The 26,789-nt window shown below is 36.2% G+C and overlaps 3 protein-coding genes and 1 long non-coding RNA gene across 7 annotated transcripts in view; 1 reads left to right on the forward strand and 3 right to left on the reverse strand.

Moving 5' to 3' along the window:
• LOC311296612 (alpha-2-macroglobulin-like) overlaps positions 1-1,482 on the forward strand; it is a 30,619-nt gene extending 29,137 nt beyond the window's left edge. The window contains exon 34 of the mRNA XM_084418456.1: positions 43-1,482. Coding sequence (XP_084274582.1) covers positions 43-83 — 41 coding nt within the window. The 3' untranslated portion in view covers positions 84-1,482. The remainder of the gene's footprint in view (positions 1-42) is intronic.
• Positions 1,483-7,003: 5,521 nt separating this feature from the next.
• LOC311296673 (uncharacterized protein) lies at positions 7,004-9,639 on the reverse strand. Its single transcript, XM_084418559.1, has 3 exons — positions 9,467-9,639; positions 9,114-9,333; positions 7,004-8,782 (listed from the first exon to the last, which is right to left on the reverse strand). The coding sequence occupies exons 2-3, from the start codon at positions 9,196-9,198 to the stop codon at positions 7,941-7,943; spliced, it is 927 nt and encodes a 308-aa protein (XP_084274685.1). The 5' UTR covers positions 9,199-9,333; positions 9,467-9,639; the 3' UTR covers positions 7,004-7,940.
• A 2,823-nt stretch (positions 9,640-12,462) lies between these two features.
• LOC311296687 lies at positions 12,463-16,861 on the reverse strand. Of its 2 annotated transcripts, none has more exons than XR_014628672.1 (3): positions 16,678-16,861; positions 16,299-16,518; positions 12,463-13,537 (listed from the first exon to the last, which is right to left on the reverse strand). It is a non-coding gene; the product is annotated as an uncharacterized lncRNA (long non-coding RNA). The 2 variants fall into 2 exon arrangements; XR_014628673.1 differs by having other exon boundaries at positions 12,463-13,563.
• Positions 16,862-17,442: 581 nt separating this feature from the next.
• Positions 17,443-26,789, reverse strand: part of LOC311296631 (zinc finger BED domain-containing protein 4-like) — a 151,234-nt gene continuing 141,887 nt past the window's right edge. For all 3 annotated transcript variants that reach the window (XM_084418488.1, XM_084418487.1, XM_084418489.1), the window contains exon 3: positions 17,443-20,624. In XM_084418488.1, coding sequence (XP_084274614.1) covers positions 19,606-20,624 — 1,019 coding nt within the window. In that variant the 3' untranslated portion in view covers positions 17,443-19,605. The remainder of the gene's footprint in view (positions 20,625-26,789) is intronic.

Below are 26,789 nucleotides of genomic sequence, written 5' to 3' on the forward strand. Positions count from 1 at the left end.
TTCCATTGTTGTACGAATGTGAACATCTTCTTTTTCCTTCAGGTGATCAGTCAGAGGCCGAGTACTTCTTCCACTGTGGATGAAGCTGAAGAGCGTCACCTTATAGTTCAGCTTGGATAAAGATGTTGGAACTTTCTAATGTTGAATATTATAATGTTTATTCTTTATCCTGGACAATATTATTTCCAATCCATCAGCCCAAATTTGAACAAATCCTAATCAGTTTTTGGCTACGTCTCTTGAGATCATGACTTATCAATTCACAATGGATATCAAGTCAAGTCAAGTCATCTTCATTTATATAGTGCTTTTAACAATGTAGATTGTTTCAAAGCAGCTTTACAGAGATAAACGTATAATTTAAGGTAACAGAGATTGTTTTGGCTTTATAGTGGTTCTTTAATAAAGTTATTTTCCAGCTAAAGTTAGTTTTGATTGATTCGCTTCCGTCGCAATGATCATTAGTTATTAAATTAGGGGCCGCTAAGATGACACCATTCTCTCTACACAGACTTTAAACGCGAACCTGTGATAAACGCTGATGGCGTTCACATGCGCATTAAGAATTAGTTCTATAGTTATGTGTGTTTGAATATATGTGCGCAGGTTTGTAATTCCCTACAAACCAAGTCTAAACAAAGTACTGTACGCGAAATTAATTTTCCGACAACGCTTTATCTGTAGAGTGGTAAAGGGATCCTCCATAGAGACTAGTTGGCACTTCAGCACTGCGTTGTCATCGGGTCCAGGCGAAGGTCCTTCATCAGATCTGGATACGGCCTGGATCTGGCAGGCTGCGGGAAAACCTCGGGATAAACAAAGACACTAATATTAGCGTAGATGCCATTCTTCTTATGATGTAACAAGTACATCAGGATTTATGGGAAGTGTTCTCGGTTCCAGCTGACCTAATCTATGCAGCCTAACATTGAATTATAGAAGTCTATAATGTGCTATGTTAATGCTAGGCCAAAGAGATGTGTTTTTAGTCTAGCTTTGAACTGACAGAGTGTGTCTGCTTCCCGGACATTGGTAGGAAGACTGTTCCAAAGTTCTGGCGGTAAATAGGAAAAGGATCTACCGCCAGCAGTCGATTTTGATATTCTAGGTATTATCAACTGGCCGTAATTTTGAGATCGCAATAGACGTGAAGGACTATAATGCGTTAAGAGCTCGCTCAAGTACTGCGGAGCTAAACCATTTAGTGCTTTGTAAGTAATCAGCAATATTTTAAAATGTATAAGATGTTTAATAGGGAGCCAATGCAGTTTTGACAGAACCGGGCTAATATGGTCATACTTCCTGGTTCTGGTAAGAACTCGAGCTGCTGTGTTTTGAACTAGCTGTAGTTTGTTTATTAAGCGTGCAGGGCAACCACCCAGTAGAGCATTACAATAATCTAGCCTTGATGTCATGAACTAATTGTTCCGCATTTGTCAATGAGAGCATATGTACATATGATTAATAAAATGTTGAAAACAAGTTATGGTGAGCTGGTTGAACTGTTGAATGTGTAGTAGCTACATGCTATGGCAACATTTCAGAATCAGACGAGATTATTCCAATTATATCTTGTGATTTTTTTTTTTTCATTGTGCCTTTATACATTGTGCCAGATAAAAGCATATGAATACATACAGTAAGGCATTAAACAGGACATTTTAATAAATCAAGCAAATTGCACAATTTTAAAATGTGAAAACAGTAGAAACAGACTCTACATTAAACAGTCCACTCCAAATGAAAACAGTAGTATTAAATGGACAATTCACCTAAAAATGAAAATGTTGTCATCATTTACCTACCCTCAAGCTGTTCCAAACCTATACGAGTTTTTTTCTTCTGCTGAACACAAAAGAATACATTTTGAAGAATGTCAGTAACCAGACAGTTGACGGTAGCCACTGACTTCCATAGTATTTTTTTTCCTACTATTGAAGTCAATGGGGTCTGTCAACTGCCTGGTTACTGACATTCTCAAAATATCTTCTTTTGTGTACAAGAGAAAAGAGAAACTCATACAGGTTTGGAACAACTTAAAGGGTTAGTTCACCCAAAAATGAAAATTCTGTCAGTAATTACTTACCCTCATGTTGTTCCAACCACGTAAGACTTTCGTTCATCTTCGGAACACAAATTAAGATCTGAGAGCTGGATCACTCCTCCATAGGCTTCTATGGGATCGAAACTTGCCGGCCCAGAAAGTGAGTAAAGACAATGTTAAAAATAATCCATAGTGACTACAGTGGCTGAACCATATATTTATCAAGCGATGAGAATACTTTTTGTGCGCAAAAAACAAAACAATAATACAACTTTATTCAACTATTCATTTTCTTCTGTGTTTCTCCTGAGTGAGTTCACGTAGTGTAACAGCGCAGCGCTTCTGTGTTGTACGTCAGAAAAACATAGGCTCACTATTGGCCGACGCTGGTCATGTGTGTGATGCGTGTGACGTACACCACAGAAAACAGTAGAAACATACTCTACAATAAACAGTCGACTCCAAATAAAAACAGTAGTATTAAAGAGACAATTCACCCAAATGTTGTCAAATACTTACATTCAAGTTGTTCCAAACCTGTATGAGTTTCTTTTTTCTGCTGAACAAAAAAGAAGATATTTTGAAGAATGTCTGTAACCGGACAGTTGACGGTAGCATTGACATCTAAAATAGGAAAAAAATACTATAGAAGTCAATGGCTACCGTCAACTGTCTGGTTACAGATATATTCTTTTGTGTTCAGCAGAAGAAAGAAACTCATTTTTGAGTGAACTGTTCCTTTAACTGTAAGAATTACAGCAGCAAACTGTCAACAGGCTCATGATCATTAAATGTAACAGCTAGGGAATTAAAAATCATGTACCTAAATTACAATTATGAAAAGAACACATAATAGAGTCTGACGTGGAAGGTGGAACAGGAACCGACTTCTTGTCACAACATCTTCCTGGATTCCGGGATCCACGGGAAAGTCTACTGTTCGAATACATACAATTCACTGCAGATGTTTTACTGGAATCATGTAAATAAAGAAAACAATCATTTTATTTCTCAGTTTGTTTATTGTTTAATATTTTACAGTTTCTATTATTTTCTAACTACATACACCAAATCTGGCGAACTGAAGGTTTGGTACTTCATTGTTCAATAATGAAGGATAAATATTAACTCCAATGTATTTATATGATACAAGACCTGATCATTCTGTCTGTGATTATTTTAATAATACAGTACATCTCAAACTTATTTACTACAGTATTGTGTAGTAAATAAGATGTGTTTAAAACTAAATTAATTCTCAGTTAATCATAGCTCAATCAAAACAAGATGTAGATCATATTATTTCTCATGTACAATCATTTGCATATTTCTTTTGGCTGGGTGGTGTCTAGAATATGTTAAAGGGATACTCCACTGTTTTTTCATATTAAACTATGTTATTCCCTTAACTAAGACGAGTTGATGCATACCTCTCTCATCTCAGTGTGTGCACTTAATCGCTCTGGCGCACGGCGACACTTTGATAGCACTTAGCTTAGCCCAGTTCATTCAATGGTATCTAACAGCCCAGGTGAAAAAAAAGTGTACTTTAGTGCACTAAAAATACACTTAAGTACAAGAAAGTACATTTGTAGTACATTCATATTTTTTGTGCTAAAAACAACTGTAAAAATAATACACTATTAATACACTAATTAAAAGTATATTTTTACTTAAGTAGTACTTAAGTGTAATTAATAAAGTATACTAAATACCATTTATATTTTAAATGTATTTTTAGTGCATAAAAAAAATATATACTTTTGAAAAAATAGACAGAAGAGTTTTTTTAGTGTATTTCTTACAAGTACATTTTTAACGCATTAAAAATAGTTCATTGTTAGTGTACTTTTACATAGCTATCAAAGTACACTAGCAATGAACTATTTTTAATGTGTTAAAATGTACTTGTAAGAAATACACTAAAAAACTCTTCTGTCTTATTTTTTCAAAAGTATATATTTTTTTAATGCACTAAAAATACATTTTTAAAAAATAAGGCTTTTAGTATACTTTATTAATTACACTTAATTACTATTTAAATTAAAACATACTTTTAATTAGTTTATTTATAATGTATTATTTTTACAGCTGTTTTTAGCACAAAAAATAAGAATGTACTTTCTTGTAATTAAGTGTTTTTTTAGTGCACTCAAGTACACTTTATTTTCACCTAGTGAAAATACTAAAGTAGTACTTAAGTGTAATTAAGAAAGTATACTAAATACCATTGATATTTTAAATGTATTTTTAGTGCATATAAATTTGTGTTTTGTTCATATAAGATACGTACAGTAATCTGTAGTTTAATTATTTTATTAAAGGGTTAGTTCACCCAAAAATCGAAAAGTTCTTTGTATTTAGTCACCCGCGTGTTGTTCTAAACCCTTAAGATTTCCATTAACCATCGCATCACAAAATATTATATTTATGATGGAATCTGAGCGCTGGATAAGTCTTCCATTGACTTCCAAGGGGCTTAAACTTGCTCGATCAGAAATCGTATTAAGACATTGTTTGAAATTGTCTAAGTGACTCCAGTGGCTCAACCATCCAATTATCAAGCGACGAGAATAGTTTTTTTGTGCCAAAAACAAACAAAAATAACGAATTTATTCCAATATTATCCATACTCGTGTTGTGCTTGAAAGTTGTTTACGTAGTGTATCTGCGCGAGCTTCTGGGTTCTACGTCACCAGGCGTCACACACATGACCTGCGTTGGCCAATAGTGAGCCTGTGTGGTGACGTAGAACCCAGAAGCGCTGCGCAGATAGACTACGTAAACAACTTTCAAGCACAACACGAGTAAATGGATATTGGAATAAATTCGTTATTTTTGTTTGTTTTTGGCGCAGAAAAAGAATTCTCGATGGTTGAGCCACTGAAGTCACTTGGACTATTTTAAACAATGTCTATATGTTTTCTGATCGAGCAAGTTTAAGCCCCTTGGAAGTCAATGGAAGACTTATCCAGCGCTCAGATTACATCATAAATATAATATTTTGTTATGCAATTATAAATGGAAGCCATAAAGGGTTAGAACAACACGCAGGTGAGTAAAAACTGAGATCATTTTTATTTTTGGGTGAACTCCTTTAATGCTTTTAGTTTAAGCTTGCCACATGTGTTATTTTGTTTCCCAACAGTCTGTTTGGACTTTAATAATGTTTAAAAAAAATAAAGTGTTTTTTAAGAAAGAGATGCTTTTTGTTTGTACACATACCATTCCTCCTGTATCCTTTTAAACTATAGGTGTTTTCATTTACATGAATTACATTTACCGGTTATTTTTATCAAATGCATTACATCTAACTTTAAAATGATTATTGTATTAAACGCCTTCATCAATGGTGGACAATTTTAACATTTACATTTTAACAGTATAACTTCAGCATAAATGAGGCACAAAATGCTACTGATAACACAGATAGTGTACTTGACTAAAAAAAAAAACATTAACATTTAAATGTTTTATAAAAGTACTTTTGACATAGTTAAAATACATTTTTACAATAAATTAGTTTCCATAAATTTAATATGATTGTATATTCTTATATTTTAAAGAATTTAAAGGTGTATTTAAAAATGTTTTAAAGATGGGTTCTATTGCTCTAAGGGGAAAAAAAATTAAAGCTTAAATAATATTTTAAAATCATGTTTAAGGTCATCTTAAGTTTGTATAAAAATAGCACAGGTGATATATTCTTATATTTTAAATAATTTATAAGTGCATTTAAAAATGTATTAAATATTTAATCTAAAGATAAAATTAAAGCTGAAATAGTATGTTAAAAGCATATTTAAGTTCATCTTCAGTGTGTCTCAAAATAGCACAGTTGAGTACACTAAGATGATCTTAAGTTTATATTAAGAAGTACTAAAGAACAATTTTTAGTATATTAAGTACAAAATAAGTGCGTGAAAATAGAGCACTTTAAGTACATTATGGAAGTGTATTAAGTGCACTTAAATAAAATGTATTTTAGTGTACTTTTTTAATCTAGGAATACATTATAAGTATAATTTGTATATAATTACATATTATTATTATTATTATTATTATTATTTAAATAGTTTATTATTGTATTTAAAGATGGTTTCAATTATACTAAAACTGGTAACGAAATACATTTGTTGAAAATATGAAATAGTATATTAAAAATACACTTTAGTTTATCTTCAGTGTGTCTCAAAAAAGCACAATTGAGTACACTAAGATGATCTTAAGTTTATATTAAGCAGTACTAAAGATAAGCTTTTAGTATATTAAGTGCAAAATAAGTGTGTCGAAAATAGAGCACTTTAAGTACATAATGGAAGTGTATTATGGAAGTGTAATAAAATGTATTTTAGTGCACTTTTTTTAATCTAGGAATACATTCTAAGTATAATTTGTATATAATTTAATATTATTATTATTATAATTTAAATAGTTTATTATTGTATTTAAAGATGATTTCAATTATACTTAAAGTGGTAACAAAATACATTTTTTAAAATATGAAATAGTATATTAAAAATACACTTAAATTCATCTTCAGTGTGTCTCAAAAAAGCACAATTGAGTACACTTAGATGATTTTAAGTTTATATTAAGCAGTACTAAAGATAAGCTTTTAGTATATTAAGTGCAAAATAAGTGTGTCGAAAATAGAGCACTTTAAGTACATTATGAAAGTGTATTATGGAAGTGTACTAAGTGCACTTAAATAAAATGTATTTTAGTGCACTTTTTTTCACCTGGGAGCAATGAATTTAGAAGTGACCAAACACATCAACGTTTTCCCTATTTAAAAACAGTTACACGAGTAGTTATACGACCAAGTATGGTGACACAAAATAAAACTTTTCTAAGCGGGTTAAAAAGGATAACTATAATGTATGGCGGAATAGCACTTTTGGGAGTACTTCGACCTGGCGCAGTAAAAAGTCACGCCTGATCCTCTTCCTCTCACTTCTGTCAATAGACCAAACGTGACTTTTTACTGCGCCGAGTCGAAGTACTCCCAAAAGTGCTATTCCGCCATACATTATAGTTATCCTTTTTAACCCGCTTAGAAAAGCGCCACGTTTTATTTTGTCACCATACTTGGTCGTATAACTACTCGTGTAACTGTTTTTAAATAGGGAAAACGTTGATGTGTTTGGTCACTTCTAAATTTATTGCTGTTAGATACCATTGAATATACTGGGCTAAGCTAAGTGCTATCAAAGTGTCGCCACGCGCCAGAGCGATTGAGTGCACACACTGAGATGAGAGAGGTATGTATCAACTCATCTTAGTTAAGGGAATAACATAGTTTAATATGAAAAAACAGTGGAGTATCCCTTTAATTACTTTACTTTTGCTGTAAGAGTTGCTAACTGGTGAACCTTTAACTCATAAGTCCTTATAGTTCTCAGAGCATTTCAACAAATTCACAAGCTAAACTAAATCAAGCATAGCATTAGTTCTGGCAGGTCACATTAGTCATGCTCGCATCAGCTGACCCTCAGCTGATCCACATCTACCAATAGGAATATGACGGCTATCACCGTATACAAATATAAGCTCCTTCAGTATTATCAGCAGCTATTATCACGTTTCTCAGGAGCTAATTTCCCTCCTCCCTCCCAGTCAGGATTTGGCATTCTGATTCCCCTTGAATCAGACTAATTCTCGATTGTGTTGTACTTTAAAATCTTGAATTAAATATATTTGCAAACTTTCATGTTGGTTCTGTTCTGTTTACCCCAAGGGGGGTTATTGCTGCTCTCCCTGCTCTTATCCATGCTAGGCTCAGGGAGTTCTTGCCCAGAAGGGAACCATACCGCCAATCCAAACTGTATGCTTATTGTCAATCGTATTTGACGGTAGTGGTCCTGACAGAAATTGTGTCTTTACAATGAAAAAGTTACAATGTATCATGATATTTTTGTATATGAATAAGAAGAATTGATGAAGACAAAAAGATCTCTCCACACTGAGTACAGCGCTTCTCTCCAGTATGAAGTCGCTTATTATGTTCTTTCAGGTGTGCAGACTGAGCGAAGCTCTTGTCACAATATGAGCACTTGTAAGGTCTTTCTCCAGTATGAACTCGCTCATGTACTTTCAGAGACCAAGAGTGATTGAAGCTCTTGTCACAGTATGAGCACTTGCAAGGTTTTTCTCCAGTATGAATTCTTTGATGCAGTCTCAGACTAGAAGCTCTAATAAAGCTCTTCCCACAGTCACAACACACATGATCTCTCTCACCGGTGTGTATTTTCTGGTGCTGTTTAAGAGAGTTCAGCCATGTAAAACTCTTTCCACAAAAAGAACACACATAATGCCTCTCATTTGTATGTTTTTTCAGGTGTTCTTTTAAATTTGAGGATACGTAAAAACCTTTACCACAATGATCACAGTTAAATGGCTTTTCTCCAGTATGAATTCGTTGATGCTGTTTCAGATATTCAGCTCTAGTAAAGCTCTTCCCACAGTCACAACACACATGATCTCTCACTTCATTGTGTGTTTTCTGGTGCTGTTTACAATGATCCAGCCGTGTAAAACTCTTTCCACAGAGAGAACACACATAAGGCCTCTCACCTGAATGAACTATCAGGTGTTGTTTTAGATTTGATGATGAACAAAAATCTTTTCCACACTGAGAGCAGACGTACAGCTTTTTGGCTATTTTTCGTTGAGTTTTTAAGTTACAATGTTTTTCATCCACTTCATTCAGTTTGTGCTCCATTGTTTCCATCTGGTCTGAAATAAACATATTAAGTCAGAATCAATTTATGGAGAATAAATGTGAAAATTCATGTAAACCTGATTTATTAACAGAAAGCTTTAGAGATCAGCATCTGTATAATGTACCAGATATTTGTTGTGTGCAAAGGATACCTCTGTCATTTGCTTATTAATGCAATCAAAATGTTAATGACAATTGCTATTATTCAAGGTTAAGATCATTTAGACATTATTTATCACACTTACATTGTGCATTATTTTCCAGCCAGTAAATCAGTTTAAATGACTACTGGGGGGAAAAATGTTACCAAGCTTAAATAATGAAGAATCAAGAATGGACACCAACCTATTTGTTCCTCAGTATCTTCTTGTTTTATTCTGGATGGTTCTGGATCACTCATGTCTTCAATCTCCTCTTTAATAAACTCCATCTTTAACAGTCACACAGATTTCAGATGCTACTCCTGGAGTTTGTCCTTCTCTTGTAGGATGATGGGAATATTCCCAGTATTTATTGGTCAATTGTTGTGTGAGTTGTGATCATACAGTCGCCCACAGGACCAGATCTGGCAAATGTGAATTTTTTTTTGTGTGAATTTATAGAAATTTATAAAAAATCCATTAGATGTTAGAATACAGGGTCTTTTTGTATGGTTTATACAATTCTAAACCAGAGCACGTGATCCGTAGCCTACTTACATCAATTCTGGAGCGGATTAATGCCAAACTCTACAAATTGGGAACATCTCTCACATCCAGACTGTAAATAAACGGCATCTGGCGTCAGTTTTAGCTTGAACTGGTCAGATTTACAGCACTCGTGTCTCGCGCTACATTCTTCTGCTCTTTCGTTTGTTCCAGGTTTGTTGTTCCTTTGGATCATAGACTGTAAAAAAATATGGACGACGCCCCTTCGCTCTCTTCCATTGATGAGAACTGAAGCCGCCAGAGTCCCGATATGGAGCTGACATATTGGAACTTGAGTCTGCGCAGTAGCGATCTCGGGACCAGACCTGCGCAGTCGTGAGCAGGAAGTAAAGCCACGAAATCAACGCTCCGCCCTCACTCTCGCAGAATGCACTGAGGGAGAGTGGATTCTGCACACTTTTTTTACAAATTGATTGCAGTTAGACAAGAGGCTTGTTAAAATATAGTAAATACAATCTCCTCAGTCCTCCGAAGATCCCGAAAAAATGTCCGTTGGTGCTTCAGTGACTACTTCGCTCAGAGAACCTGTCAATCACAGCTGTCAATCATGACGTTACACCACCGCATCACGTAACTAACTAAAAGCCAACTTATTTTTGAAACGGACACTTGAACTTACGTCAGCGTGATAAAAATGACAGCAAATGAAATAAACCACCTTTGGAAAAAAGATATTTGCAGTGTAATTTAATTGTTTAGTTGGTCTCACGTCCCGTTGAATAACACGGGGAGGCGGGACTTATAACCTATACTAGGACCAGTCACCGGGGGGCGATCGAGACGTTTTGGCTTCACTTTTGAGGGCTTGTGCGGCACGCTTGCTTTGGATTTGTTAGGGTTGCCAGAACTAGCGAAATTGCTAAGCAAAACCGCGGACTTGGCAACCTCCATTTGTAAAGCAAACCTGAAATCTCTTTAGCGTATTGCTGCCATCTATTGGATATTCCTAGCAATTTACCCACACATGGGATATAGTTCTTAATGTCACTTTATAAGATTCTTTTTAAAATGTCAACCCTGTTGTCTGTGTTCTGTATTTTGCTTAATGTATTTGTTGTCTTTTTAATACATTTTTCTTTTGGGACAATGAGAAATAAATGTATTACTACAATTTATTTTTCCATTGGCTCAACATATTATTTGTGATTGAGCCCATGTGAACAGAATGTTGCCACAATTGATCAAATTTAATAAACTGAAATTAAATTAGGCCAATTGAAAAAATAGATTTGAACTTAGCAGAAAACAAGAGATCAGGAATCCGTAAGTACATCTCAATCTCTTATTCATTGTGTAAACACAATTCACTGTATTGTGTTTGAAACTAAATTCATTCTCAATCAATCATAACTCAATCAAGACAAGATGTATATCATATTATTTCTCTTGTACAATCAGAATTACATTAACATATTCTAGACAACATCCAGCCAAACAAAATATGCAAAAAAAAAAATATATATATATAAACTTGCCATCCCAGAAAAGTTAGTAAAGACATATTTAAAATAGTCCAAGTGACTACAGTGGCTCAACCTCAAGTTTATCAAGCTACGAGAAAACTTTTTGTGCACAAAAAAAAAAAAAAAAAAAAAAAAAAAATTATATATATATATATATATAATGAGGAAAATAAGTATTTGAACACCCTGCTATTTTGCAAGTTCTCCCATTTGGAAATCATGGAGGGGTCTGAAATTGTCATCGTAGGTGCATGTCCACTGTGAGAGACATAATCTAAATAAAAAAATCCAGAAATCACAATGTATGAGTTTTTAACTATTTATTTGTATGATACAGCTGCAAATAAGTATTTGAACACCTGAGAAAATCAATGTTAATATTTGGTACAGTAGCCTTTGTTTGCAATTACAGAGGTCAAACGTTTCCTGTAGTTTTTCAGCAGGTTTGCACACACTGCAGGAGGGATTTTGGCCCACTCCTCCACACAGATCTTCTCTAGATCAGTCAGGTTTCTGGGCTGTCGCTGAGAAACACGGAGTTTGAGCTCCCTCCAAAGATTCTCTATTGGGTTTAGGTCTGGAGACTGGCTAGGCCACGCCAGAACCTTGATATGCTTCTTACAGAGCCACTCCTTGGTTATCCTGGCTGTGTGCTTCAGATCATTGTCATGTTGGAAGACCCAGCCTCGACCCATCTTCAATGCTCTAACTGAGGGAAGGCAGAGGGAATCACTCCGCAGAAGTAGCAGTGCTTCGCCTTCTGAGAATATAGTTCCCAGTAAGTGTACAGTTAGAAGATGGCTGTGTCTCATGTGACCTTGTTATTCGTACACGCTGTGACTATACAAATCACAACATGTAAATAGGAAAATGTTGGCGTGATTTTGTCACTTATTGGGAGCAGTATGCTAGCTGGAGCCATTTACCTCCAGTCTTTGTGCTAAGCTAGGCTAGCGGTGGGTGCGTCAGAGAGTTACAGCATGCACGGAGATGAAAAGGGTATGTATGAACTTATCTAACTCTGGGGGATACGGTGAATAAGCTAAAGTCCCAAAAAGTTGGCGTGTTCCTTGTGGTACCAGTGGTATCAGTGATTTCAGGCCCAAAAATATTTTTATCACATTCATCTAATCTTTCCTAACAATCCGCTAGCTGCCCGCCCCATAAGCGTGCCGTCAAAAAAACGCGTCTCTGTAGGCAGCCTAGACTCTGAGATCTGCACACAAAAACAAATGGTTTAGCCAAACAATCAAAACCAAAACAAATAGTGTTCCAACCAATCACCGACAGGGTTGTGACGGTTTGAGCCAGCTTTTTCTTCAGCTCTGACTTCGCGTGCAGCCGTGCACGAGCACAAAACCTCACAACACCCTCCCCCTGTCGGTGATTGGTTGGAACACTATTTGTTTTGGTTTTGATTGTTTGGCTAAACCATTTGTTTTTGTGTGCAGATCTCAGAGTCTAAGCTGCCTACAGAGACGCGTTTTTTTGACGGCATGCTTATGGGGCGGGCAGCTAGCGGATCGTTAGGAAAAAAATATATATATTTTTGGGCCTGAAATCACTGATACCACCTTTAAGGTTGAGCCACTGTAGTCACTGGGAGGACTATTTTAACGGCGTCTTTACTAACTTTTCTGGGATGGCATATCAATTACCTTGCAGCCTAGAAGGAGTGAGCCAGCTCTCAGACTGAATCAAAAAATATCTTCATTTGTGTTCTGAAGATGAATGAAAGTCTTACGGGGTTGGAACAACATGAGGGAGAGTAATTACTGACAGAATTTTCATTTTGGGAGAACTATCCCTTTAACTGGTGAACCTTCAACTCATAAGTCCTTACAGTTCTCAGAGCATGTCAACAAATTCACAAACTAAACTAAATTGTGTATTTACAATGAAAATGAAAGTTATTAAACTTACAACGCATCATCATATTTTTGTATATGAATAAGAAGGCTTGATGAAGAAAGAAAGATCTCTCCACACGGAGTACAGCGCTTCTCTCCAGTATGATGTCGCTTATTATGCACTTTCAGGGCTCCAGACTGAGCGAAGCCCTTGTCACAATATGAGCACTTGTAGGGTTTTTCTCCAGTATGTTGCTTATTATGCACTTTCAGGTGTGCAGACTGAGCGAAACTCTTGTCACAAGATGAGCACTTGTAGGGTTTTTCTCCAGTATGAATTCTTTGGTGCCGTTTCAGATTGTCAGCTTTAGTAAAGCTCATCCCACAGTCCAAACACACATGATCTCTCACTTCATTATGTGTTTTCTGGTGCTGTTTACAATGATCCAGCCGTGTAAAACTCTTTCCACAGAGAGAACACACATAAGGCCTCTCATCTGAATGAAGTTTCAGGTGTTGTTTTAGATTTGATGATGAACTAAAACCTTTTCCACACTGATCACAGTTAAATGGTTTCTCTCCAGAGGGAAAACACAGATGTTTTTTGAGTCCAGATATATATGTGTAACTCTTTCCACACTGAGAGCAGACGTGCAGCTTTTTGTTTTGTTTTCGTTGAGTTTTTAAGTTAAAATGTTTTTCATCCACTTCATCCAGTTTGTGTCTTTGCTCCATCGTTTCCATCTGGTCTGAAATAACCATATTAAGTCAGAATCTGTTCATGGAGAATAAATGTGAAAATTCATGTAAACCTGATTTATTAACAGAAAGCAAAAGAGATCAGCATCTGTATAATGTACCAGATATTTGTTGTGGCAAAGGATACCTCTGTCATTTGCTTATTAAAGCGTAACTCTCGCCAAAATGCAACCTATGGTCTTTTTGTTAATCTACCCGAGGCAAACTTCCGATTAAAAGCATAATTAGAATGGAAACGCCACTTTTAAGTTTGACCGTATTTTCGTTTTTGGTCAAATTGCCTTTTGAATGGGAGTGCTATAGGGGCACGACAATGATAGCATCCAGTGGCGGTTATAGGATTTTTCTGTAACAGGGGCCATTAAGGGGCCACATGTTACATTCAGGGGCCAAATACAGGGTACATTCAAGCACACAAAATAATTTATTCAGTACAGTGCAAATATATTTCGACAGTCATTACTTTTTCAAACGCTCTAATAAAAATTGATGAGCCAGTAAAGTTCTTAATGATTTTTTTCATTTATTTATACTGTGCATAAAAGACACAATGCACTTCTTTCTGAATTCCACCTTTTAAGTTTCATAATCATGTCGTCGCTTATAAAGAGTAAATTATTGTTAATTGTTTGGGGGTGGAATTGCATCTGTGATCGTTGTGAAGAATTCTCCGGTTGCTCTTCTCGTCGCCGATTGATGGGTGCGGGAATCTCTAGTCTAGGCACCTCACGATTCGATTCGATTACGATTCAGAGGGTAACAATTATCGATTATTAACGATTTTTTTTTTTTTTTTTTTACTACTTGGTACTTTTAAAGCAAAGTATTTATGATGACCCATAACAAACTTACTTCCAATACTTCCTATATTAATGTTATTAATAAAACAAATGCAAGTCAACTGTAATGTTACATTTGTCAGCATTTGTCCCAACATTGCAAAGAACCAACAGGAAAATAAATGTGTGCCTGTACTAGCAGCGTACTTGTAGTAAATGATTACAAACTTCAGCATATTCTGAATCTCTAGCATTTAATAATAGACTTCTAACCAACGTCCTCTTGTTATTTCCAATGTAATTGCAATATAATCCTTCAGACAAAAAAAAAAACATTTTGCTGTAGCAAATTCACAAACAGTTTTCGTTCAAAAATATAGAATTAAGTACCAGCAGCTCTCATACACACATAATGCTTGTGAACTTACGCATATTCTGAATAATAAGTAACATACAAAGCCGCTCTTATTCACAACTAAATAATAGAGTTATGACTTGAAATGTTTGCTGTATACCACAATCAAAAACAGCTTATACAAAAAAAGTGAATGAACATCTGCAGAGAGCACAGTCAAAATGTAACTTTTTGTGACTGGCATTGCACTGATACTGTGACTGTGGAGGGCAGTATAACGTACGTATAAGAGATCGGTTTACAGCATATTTATGTGAAAACTAAACAATACAGAAAGCAGCTCTCATACAAAAAATACTAAATAGGTAACAATGAAATTGCCTATTTTCCATACGTTAGCTTTTAAGGAAGAGGGTGCCGTTCAAATTTGGCGCTTAGCCATCATGCGTCTGTTATGTGCGAGTCTCTGTTATGTGCACGCCACAGACTGTCCACGCACTGCACGTGCACGTCCGCTTTAGAGTTCCGCCTTTTGCGTTCCATCAATAATACGTTGATAGGAAAAAAATTTTTTTTTTTTTTTGAAAATCGATTTTTGACATTTGTGAATCGATTCAGAATCGTCCGCATCGCGATTCATCTAAGAATCGATTTTTCCCCCACCCCTAGGAACGGGGGCCAATCAGATTTCAGCAGGGGCCAGGGCCCCTGTGGCCCCGCCTCTAGAACCGCCCCTGATAGCATCAAAAAACGCTATTTTTAAAACACTAAGAAGGCTCGACACAACATGAAACTTTGCTCCAAGTATCACCAGGGGCTCTAAACATGAAATCGAGAACATTGTTTGTGTACACAGAGTTTACTAAAAAGAAAGATTTTGACCAACTCACTGTAGCTGTTGTTGTTTCCGTCCGCACGCATTTTGTCAGTCAAAAATAGTCGATCTCCGAAAGAGAATGAACTGATTCTTATATGAGGATCCTTTTTCAAATACAGGGTCAATATTGATTTTCACTAACGACAAAACAAATTATCAGTGAATTTATATGGCACTAAGCTTTAGGAGCTTTATCTTTACTCTCCTCCCTGTTACGTTGAATTCGGAGATTGACTATTTTTGACTGACAAAATGCGTGCGGACGGAAACAACAACAGCTACTGTGAGTTGTTCAAAATCTTTCTTTTTAGTAAACTCACACACAAACAATGTTCTCGATTTCATGTGTAGAGCCCCTGGTGATACTTGGAGCAAAATGTAATGTTGTGTCGAGCCTTCTTAGTGTTTTAAAAATAGCGTTTTTTGATGCTATCATTGTCGTGCCCCTATAGCACTCAAACCTAAAAGTGGAGTTTCCATTCTAATTATGCTTTTAATCGGAAGTTTGCCTCGGGTAGATTAACAAAAAGACCCTAGGTTGCATTTTGGCGAGAGTTACGCTTTAATGCAATCAAAATGTTAATGACAATTGCTATTATTCAAGGTTAAGATCATTTAAAGAAATTATTTATCACCCCTACATTGTGCATTATTTTCCAGCCACTAAATCAGTTTAAATTACTGCTGGGGGGAAAATGTCACCAAGCTTAAATAATGAAGAATCAAGAATGGACACCAACCTATTTGTTCCTCAGTATCTTCTTGTTTTATTCCTGATGGTTCTGGATCACTCATGTCTTCAATCTCCTCTTTAATAAACTCCATCTTTAACAGTCACACAGATTTCAGCTGCTACTCCTGGAGTTTGTCCTTCTCTTGTAGGATGATGGGAATATTCCCAGTATTTATTGGTGAATTGTTGTGTGAGTTGTGATCATACCGTCGCCCACAGGACCAGATCTGGCAAATGTGAAAAGAACTTAGTGAATTTACAGAAAATACTTAAATTACATTGAAACATATCTATTAGATTAGAATACAGGGACTTTTTGTATGGTTTTAGACGATACTAAACCAGAGCACATGTTACGTTTTATGTCGTAGTAGCCTACTACTTACATCAATTCTGGAGCGGATTAATGCCAAACTCTACAAATTGGGAACATCTCTCACATCCAGACTGTAAATAAACGGCATCTGGCGTCAGTTTTAGCTTGAACTGGTCAGATTTACAGCACTCGTGTCTCGCGCTACGCTTCCAGGTTTGTTGTTCCTTTGGATTTGTTAGGGTTGCCAGAACTAGCGAAATTGCTAAGCAAAACCAAAGGTAAAACCGCGGACTTGGCAACCTCCATTTGTAAAGCAAACCTGAAAACTCTTTAGCGTATTGCTGCCATCTATTGGATATTCCTAGCAATTTACCCACACATGGGATATAGTTCTTAATGTCACTTTATAAGATTCTTTATGACCCCAAAGTAAATAAACATACGAATAAAATCCAGGAATAAGATCTAAATGTTTAATTGCCTTTATACATTGTGCCAGATGAAAGCATATAAATACAAGGCATTAAACAGGACATTTTATAAATCAGGCAAATTGCACAATTTTAAAATGTGAAAACAGTAGAAACAGACTCTACATTAAACAGTCCACTCCAAATGAAAACAGTAGTATTAAAGGGACAGTTCACCCAAAAATTAAAATGTTGTCATATAACATACAAATTGTTCCAAACGAATTGTTCCATTTTTCCAATGGCTCGCATATTATTTCTGAGTGAGCCCATGTGAACATAAAGTTTCCACAACTGATCAAATAAACTGAAATTAAATTAGGCCAGTTGAAAAAGTTAGATTTGAACTTAGCAGAAAACAAGAGATCAGGAAGCCGTCTGTGTGATTTTCAAGTATCAGATCTTTGATGTGGCAAAGTTTATCTCTACAATTAAAATGTGTTTGACTTTGACAACTTCCATGATTATGATCATTTAGATGCATTTCTGTATCATTTATCAGTGATACAGATATCAGTTTCCAAAGCAATAAACAATGAAGAATCAAGAATAGACACCAATCTGTTTGTTCCTCAGTATCTTCATGTTTTATTCTGGATGAAACATCGCTCACATCCAGACTGGAAATATACGGCATCTGGCGAAAACATTCTGCAATCATTTCTCATATACAGTCAATATGTGTAGATATTAAGTTTATTTAATACTTTTAAAGTAGGCTAGTGTAAAATAGTGTAGAAGTCACAGTTTAAAACTTTGTATCAGTTTTAGTTATATTTGATTTGTACAGTCTTTACTGCAGCTGTTTTACTGGAATCTTTTAAATCATGTAAAGAAAGAAAACAATCATTTTATTTGATGATTTGTCATTTCATTTGTTTGTTTATTGTTTAATATTTTACAGTTTCTATTATTTTCTAACTACATCCACCAAATCTGGCGAACTGAAGGTTTGGTCCTTCATTGTTCATACTTGTATGATACAAGACCTGATCATTCTGTCTGGGATTATTTTAATAATACAGTACATCTCAAACTTATTTACTGTGTAAACACAATTCACTGTATTGTATTTGAAACTAAATTCATTCTCAATCAATCATAGCTCAATCAAGACAAGATGTATATCATATTATTTCTCTTGTACAATCAGAATTAGCCTACATTAACATATTCTAGACAATATCCAGCCAAACAAAATATGCAAAAAAGCCTACAAATGACTTTACTTTTGCTGTAAGAGAGGGTTAGTTCACCCAAAAATGAAAATTTTGTCAGTAATTACTCTCCCTCATGTTGTTCCAACCCCGTAAGACCTTCGTTCATCTTCGGAACACAAATGAAGATATTTTTGACAAAATCTGAGAGCTGTCTCACTCCTTCATAGGCTGCTAGGTAATTCAAAACTTGTGTGTGATACACATGACCAGCGTAATCCAATAGTGAGCCTACGCTTGATAAACTTAAAGGAACACGCCGACTTTTTGGGACTTTAGCTTATTCACCGTATCCCCCAGAGTTAGATAAGTCCATACATACCCTTTTCATCTTCGTGCGTGCCGTAACTCTCTCTGACGCACCCACCACTAGCCTAGCTTAGCACAAAGACTGGAGGTAAATGGCTCCAGCTAGCATACTGTTCCCAATAAGTGACAAAATAACACCAACATTTTCCTATTTACATGTTGTGATTTGTATAGTCACAGCGTGTACGAATAACAAGGTCACATGAGACACAGACATCTTCTAACCATATAGATACTGGGAACTATATTCTCAGAAGGTGAAGCACTGCTACTTGGGCGGAGTGATTTGCTCGCATTGCCTGAGAAGCCCTGTGGTGAGGAGCAGAGAGTTCTCTCAGAGTTGTAGTAAATCACTCCGCAGAAGTAGCAGTGCTTCGCATAGGAAAATGTTGCCGTTATTTTGTCACTTATTGGGAACAGTATGCTAGCTGGAGCCGTTTACCTCCAGTCTTTGTGCTAAGCTAGGCTAGCGGTGGGTGCGTCAGACAGAGTTACAGCACGCACGGAGATGAAAAGGGTATGTATGGACTTATCTAACTCTGGGGGATACGGTGAATAAACTAAAGTCCCCAAAAGTCGGCGTGTTCCTTTAAGGTTGAGCCACTGTAGTCACTATGACTATTTTAACAATGTCTTTACTAACTTCGCTGGGATGGCATATCTGTTACCTAGCAGCCTAGAAGGAGTGAGACAGCTCTCAGATTGAATCAAAAATATCTTCATTTCTGTTCCGATGAAAGTCTTACGGGGTTGGAACAACATGAGGGAGAGTAATTACTGACAGAATTTTAATTTTGGGAGAACTATCCCTTTAACTGGCGAACCTTCAACTTATAAGTCCTTATAGTTCTCAGAGCATGTCAACAAATTCAAAAACTAAACTAAATTGTTTATTTACAATGAAAATTAAAGTTATTAAACTTACAACACATCATGATATTTTTGTATATGAATAAGAAGGCTTGATGAAAACAGAAAGTTCTCTCCAGACTGAGTACAGCGCTACTCTCCAGTATGAACTCGCTTATTATGCACTTTCAGGTATCCAGAATGAGCGAAGCTCTTGTTACAATTTGAGCACTTGTAAGGTCTTTCTCCAGTATGAACTCGCTCATGTACTTTCAGAGACCAAGAGTGAGTGAAACTCCTGTCACAATATGAGCACTTGCAAGGTTTTTCTCCAGTATGAATTCTTTGATGCAGTCTCAGACTAAATGCTGTTATAAAGCTCTTCCCACAGTCACAACACACATGATCTCTCTCACCGGTGTGTATTTTCTGGTGCACTTTAAGAGAGGTCAGCCATGTAAAACTCTTTCCACAAAAAGAACACACATAAGGCTTCTCATTTGTATGTTTTTTCAGGTGTTTTTTTAAACTCGTGGATAAATTAAAACTTTTACCACAATGATCACAGTTAAATGGCTTTTCTCCAGTGTGAACACGCAGATGATTATCGAGAACAAATTTAGTTTTAAAACTCTTCTCACACTGAGTACATTTGTACGGCTTTTCTCCAGTATGACCTCGCTCATGTGATTTCAGAGATGCAGAATGAGTGAAACTCTTGTCACAATATGAGCACTTGTAAGGTTTTTCTCCAGTATGAATTCGTTGATGCTGTTTCAGATAGTCAGCTGTAGTATAGCTCTTCCCACAGTCACTACACACATGATCTCTCACTTTATTATGTGTTTTCTGGTGCTGTTTACAATGATCCATCCGTGTAAAACTCTTTCCACAGAGAGAACACACATAAGGCTTCTCATCTGAATGAACATTCAGGTGTAGTTTTAGATGTGATGGTGAACTAAAACCTTTTCCACACTGATCACAGTTAAATGGTTTCTCTCCAGAGGGAAAACACAGATGTTTTTTGAGTCCAGATATATATGTGTAACTCTTTCCACACTGAGAGCAGACGTGCAGCTTTTTTACTTTTTTTCGTTGAGTTTTTAAGTAACAATGTTTTTCATCCACTTCATCCAGTTTGTGTCTTTGCTCCATCGTTTCCATCTGGTCTGAAATAAACATATTAAGTCAGAATCGGCTCATGGAGAATAAATGTGAAAATTCATGTAAACCTGATTTATTAACAGAAAGCAAAAGAGATCAGCATCTGTATAATGTACCAGATATTTGTTGTGGCAAAGGATACCTCTGTCATTTGCTTATTAAAGTGTAACTCTCGCCAAAATGCAACCCAGGGTCTTTTTGTTAATCTACCAGAGGCAAACTTTCGTTTAAAAGCATAATTAGGATGGAAATGTCACTTTTAAGTTTGACCATATTTTCGTTTTCGGTCAAATTGCCTTTAGAATGAGGGTGCTATAGGGGCACGACTATGATAGCATCAAAAATAGCTATTTTTAAAACACTAAGTGTAGTGGAGATAATGGGTATACGCTCAGTCTGGGTGCTAATTCTGTGTTTATCACCGGGTTCACTCAGGTGTGTCAGCCAGAACACCACTTAAGGCCAAATATTCCAGAGTACGAAATAAAGAGCTGATAGACAGTTCTTATTCTGTTTATTCTGAATGTAAGTGTGGTTTCTATAAAGAGAGAAACAAAATACAACTGAATAGAGGAAACATATGCATACACATTCCTTTTTAAGCACTAATATACATTACCAAACATAAACTAAACAATAATCAGAATATGACTATATATCTCTTAAACTCTAATAATACAGTGCTATGCATAAGTTTAGACACCCATGCTAAAGTTGACTAAAAAGAGGAAAAAAAAATCATCTTTTGGAAATTGAACTTAATGCCTTAATTAAAAAAATTAGGAAAAATGCCTTAATTAAAAAAATTAGGAAAAATCCAACCTTTAAGGACACCAATTTTATTTGTGAATGAATAATGTATCGTAAATAAATAAATGTTCTTCCTTAAAATACAGGGTGCATAAGTCTGGACACCCCTATGTTAAATTCCCATAGAGGCAGGCAGATTATTATTTTTAAAGGCCAGTTACTTCATGGATCCAGGATAATATGCATCACCTAGAGATTGGCATGGAGTACTTTCCATAAGATCATCTCTCAATGCAAATCAAACCAGCTATTAGGCTAACTGAAATAAAACCATGCCAATCTCTAGGTATGGTGAAGGCTATGTGATGATGTGGGGCTATTTTAATGCCAAAGGCCAAGGGAACTTTATCAGGATGCATAGTATCCTGGATCCATGAAGTAACTGGCCTTTAAAAATAAAAATCTGCCTGCCTCTATGGGAATTTAACATTGGGGTGTCCAGACTTATGCACCCTGTATTTTAAGGAAGAACATTTATATATTTACGATACATTATTCATTCACAAAGAAAATTGCTGTCCTTAAAGGTTGGATTTTTCCTATTTTTTTTAATTAAGGCATTATGTTAAATTTCCAAAAGATGATTTTTTATTCCTCTTTTTAGTCAACTTTTGCATGGGTGTCTAAACTTATGCATAGCACTGTATAAGAAAAGAGAAAGGATTCAAACACTTATTTTATGGGATTCTCAGATTTTCTACCATGCATTAAGTTACCACTAACGTAGACAGCACTTCCTGTCATCTATGATACGCTTTAAAGCCTTCAACTAACTAAACGGCCGGATACTTTTATTATGAAAATCCCGGACCGGATGCTTTGTTCCGTTCGAGCTAGCAAAGTCTTAATAGAGAAGCATCGATAGCGGTCCAGATAATAATATTTAACACCACTTACTTCTTATTTTACTCAACCACAAAGTACTGAACAATCCTAACAACAAGGAGTAAAGTATAAACATGTCTAAACACGATATGCCATATTTTGACCCCGAGTCAGGTGAGCCAAAGCTCGGAAGTAGTATAACGGTCGTGAAGCGACCCTTAAACTCCTAATTCTCATCTACACCAAATAGCAAAAATAATAGCTAGTTTGACAAAGAAATACAATATCACTAGTAATGCATCAGATATACTTACTCTTCTCATTTACACACACTCTGAAGAAAGGTGCCGCTCACAATTACAATCCAACCGACCGACTATCTCTATCATACTGCATACTAAGTGTGTGACGTCAGATATAATATACAAACCAGCACGCGCTTTGGTTACCCTATTACAGGCACTGAATAAACGGACATTAACGTGAAACATAAAGCACAATATGGTCAACTGTACTAAATAATAGAAACACAAACATAACTTTGGGGCCTTTTCTACACTAAGAAGGCTCGACACAACATGAAACTTTGCTTGAAGTATCACCAGGGGCTCTACACATGAACTCCAGCATTGAGAACAGTGTTTGTGTTCACAGAGTTTACTAAAAAGAAAGATTTTGAACAACTCACTGTAGCTGTTGTCGTTTCCGTCTGCACGCATTTTGACAGTCAAAAATAGTCGATAGTCGAGTTCATGTGTAGAGCCCCTGGTAATACTTTGAGCAAAGTTTCATGTTGTGTCGAGCCTTCTTAGTGTTTTAAAAATAGAGATTTTTGATGCTATAATTGTCGTGCCCCTATAGCACCAGAGATGTATAAAGTACTAGACTAGGGCTGGGTACCAAGTTCGATACTTTTTAGGTACCGACCGAATTGTCTCGATATTATTGAGTACCAGATTTCGATACCTAAGGGGTTAACTCGTCAACGTCAGTGCTCAAACAAATACATATGAAATGCACAACGACACACCAAAAGTCGCTCACGCACATACACGCAAACTCTACACACACGAGACGCGCGGAACTCTCCTCCGCGCACATGCTCATATGAGACGCGCGCGCACACAAACTGTCCACGCACATACGGCGCTGATGCACTTGTCCGTGCGACACTTCTGTCGAGCCGCGCTCCACTATATTCCTATGGGTGACGTCAAGCGACTTTGTCGCGCCCGCAAAGCATTACGGGAAGGCGGCGCTTCATTTGAAAAAAAATTACATTTTAAAATATATTCAAATAAGATTTTAAATTGTAATACTATTTCACAATGTTACAAGTTTTACTGTATTTTTGATCAAACAAATTCAGCTTTGGTGAGCATGAGCTCTTTATAAAAAAAATTGTTCCTTTGTGCACTGGCTAAGGAGCATGAGTCAAACTGAAAAAATAAAACCAAAGTTTTTCTGAGGTAATGTGTAATGTAATCTTGTTAAAATGGATTTCATAAAATTGGTATCGAAAAAAGTATCGTTCAGGAACCGGTATCGAAATCAAGGTATCGGTATTGAAAATTTTTTTGAACGATACCCAGCCCTACTAGAGACCCAGACTTGAGTAAAAGTACAAGTGCTCTATCAAAAAAGTGACTTGAGTAGAAGTTGAAGTATTCTTTAAGCACAACACTTAAGTAGAAGTAGGCTACTAAAGTATTCAACATTTTTTGTACTTAAGTATTGCAAGTAGTTTATTTTTAAATTTACTACTCAAGGACTGAAAGTAAAAGTACAAGTATTGTGTTATGAAGTTATTAAAGAAAATAGTCAAAAGTTTGAACATTATTTTGTTTATATTATTTCAAATGTTTAGGACACTCACAATTAATTTAGCTGAAGCAGCAGTACAAGGACAGGAATGTACACCTTAAAACACTGAGCTTAACATCCCTCTCTTCTCTTTCCTGCTTGTGCCTTTTTTTCTCCACAGCTTATTGGGTATTTATCAGCATGTAACAGCGATCTCTGGAAGCTTTGTATGTCAGCTGTGTCTGAAATCGCTCCCTATCCACTATATAGTGCACTATATAGGGTGTCGGCCATTTTGTAGTGGTGTCCGAATTCTGAGTGAACGACATCATTCCCTACATTCGTTCACTACTTTTACCCACAATCCTCTCTGAATTCGAGTGTACATCCGATGTACACTTGCTGAGACACTATTTCCCACAATCCAACACGATAAGGCAATTCATTCGGTTCACATGACGTCACTGTAGCTTTGCGCCGCCATCTTAACGACCGACGGTCTCAGTAATGCCTGCAGTATGTTGTGCAGTTGGCGGCAACAACAGCCGAAAGAGGAACCCCGAACTGGTGTTTTATTCTATACCAAAAGTAAAGGATATAAGAGAGAATCATTTATTTAAAAGACTTGAAGTCTCATGTTGGTTTGTGGTTAATTATTTTTCCATTATACTCTCAATGGCCAACATTATACAGACAGATATCGACAGATAATGTTTTTTCTTCATTTCATTTGTTGGATCTGTTTAAATGTTAAAGCACTTTATCATGGTAAGTTAGTAAGATTTGGGGTTGTTTTGAACTGTCTGTCTGTCTGTTAGTTAAACCTACCTAAATCTAATAAATATTTTTCTGAAGTTCATAAAGATATTGTCTTCGTCACATGCGCTTTAGATGTTATTTTGTGTAAGTAACGTTAGCTCTGCAGACGATGCATAATCTCAGCCTTGAAATGCATATTAAAGGACTAGTTCTTCCAAAAATGATAATTCTGCCGTCATTTACTCACCTTCATGTGCAAATCCTTAAGTTTACTTTCCGTGGAAGACAAAGGGACATTTTTGAACATATAGCCTAATGGAGACTCTTCTTGTCGATGTAATGGAAGTGAATGAGTAACGTTAGCCTACTGAGGGCTGTCACGCAAAAAATAATAATAATAAAAGACAAAAAAAAAAAAATCACAAAAGTATCATAAAAGTGATCTAACACGACTCGTCCGTTATATTAATATCGTTATTTATTCATATGATAGCTTTATGTGACGAACAAACTGCAATTTAAGTCGTTATATTATAATCACTGATGAGCTTTACCTCTTGATAGCTTTTAATCGCAGCCGAATCGTGAGTGAATCATTCAAAAAGATTCGACTCGAAAGATTCTTTCATTTCGATATTTGTGTGTATTAAACCTTCTCTATAACTGAACATCTGTTCTTTCGGACAGATATGGCAGTCTTTTATGATCTTTGGCTGATGTCTCTGGCTGTGCTGATGCTGGTGTCTCAGCTGGACTGTTCGGATTAGATAGATTCATTCATGCCGGCCGAACAGCTGCAGATTCATAGATTCATTCATGACATCGCCTCGACTCTCATGAACGCGGTGCCATGAAGCTCTATGACTTAAGTATTTCTATGTCATGAACGGCCAATTGGGGCAAGCCTGGGGCAGATAATAATGGACTAAAGAAAACTGGGGGTAACAAATAAGGATCGGAGCCTAAAATTTAGATTTTCTCCAGGTATCTCTGTCTCTCTCTCTCATTCAAATGGGCAGTTTAGGCGCCCATACCGGGGCGAGTCGGTCGTAAATATGGCGGCGTTCTATTTGTAGTGACGTAGGTGGCATCTATGAATAGAGCGCGAATGAAAAATAAATATGGCGGACGGCAACAATGTCACCATGGCAACGGCGCACTCGAGATAGAAAACAATCATTTATAAGACCAGACGCCTGGTTATTTATTTAGGCTATATATATATATATATATATATATATATATATATATATATACCGTTATATCTATATTTGAATAAACAAATGTGTTGTGTAGTGTTTTGTTATATTCCAACAAACTCCAGTTTGTTCCAGCGCTCATAATTATTACATCGGCCGGCCCATTTTGGTTATAATTTCAATAAATATTATTCCTCTTTATAGAAATCTGACGTAAACCTATGAAATCTATCAATATTTGTCATAATCTGCACATTTTTGAGCTAAAAGCCCTGAGGGACGTTGTTTGGTCAAGCGCAGTCATGACGACAGCACAGGAGTTTTTTCTGAATGGGAGCGGCTGACGCTCATATTTCATATTAAAGGTATCGACTATTTTTTCTATTACATACACGTCTTTAAACTTTATTTCAGACCCAGAGGGATCCATAATACAATACAAAACACATACATAGTAATACACACACAAAAAATAAACACAGCAATTAGGTCATTTTTTGACTCAGACACCCTACCCATAAATCTATACATTAAGTTACGCAAGACTGCAGCACAGGTAGGTACCCCAGCACTAACAAACATATGGCTTGCACTGGAGTCTCTTGGAACTCTTAGCAGCAGCCTCATGCTGTCATTATAAGCCACTGTGAGCTTTCTAATGCTACCTTGCTTATAACGGCACCACAGATAAGCAGTGTACGATGGTGTACAGTATGTTCTAAAGAGTGAGATCTTCACAGGGACAGAGCACATACTAAACTTACGACACAACAT

The sequence above is a fragment of the Rutilus rutilus genome (assembly GCF_951802725.1).
Source record: "Rutilus rutilus genome assembly, chromosome: 9".
In the NCBI taxonomy this organism is placed as follows: domain Eukaryota; kingdom Metazoa; phylum Chordata; class Actinopteri; order Cypriniformes; family Leuciscidae; genus Rutilus; species Rutilus rutilus.

Coding starts and splice junctions, on each gene's coding strand:
- LOC311296673 (XM_084418559.1), bottom strand. CDS start 9,198: ATGGAGTTTATTAAAGAGGAGATTGAAGACATGAGTGATCCAGAACCA. Junction 8,783..9,113: donor AGATACTGAGGAACAAATAG/GTTGGTGTCCAT, acceptor TGTTTATTTCAG/ACCAGATGGAAACAATGGAG.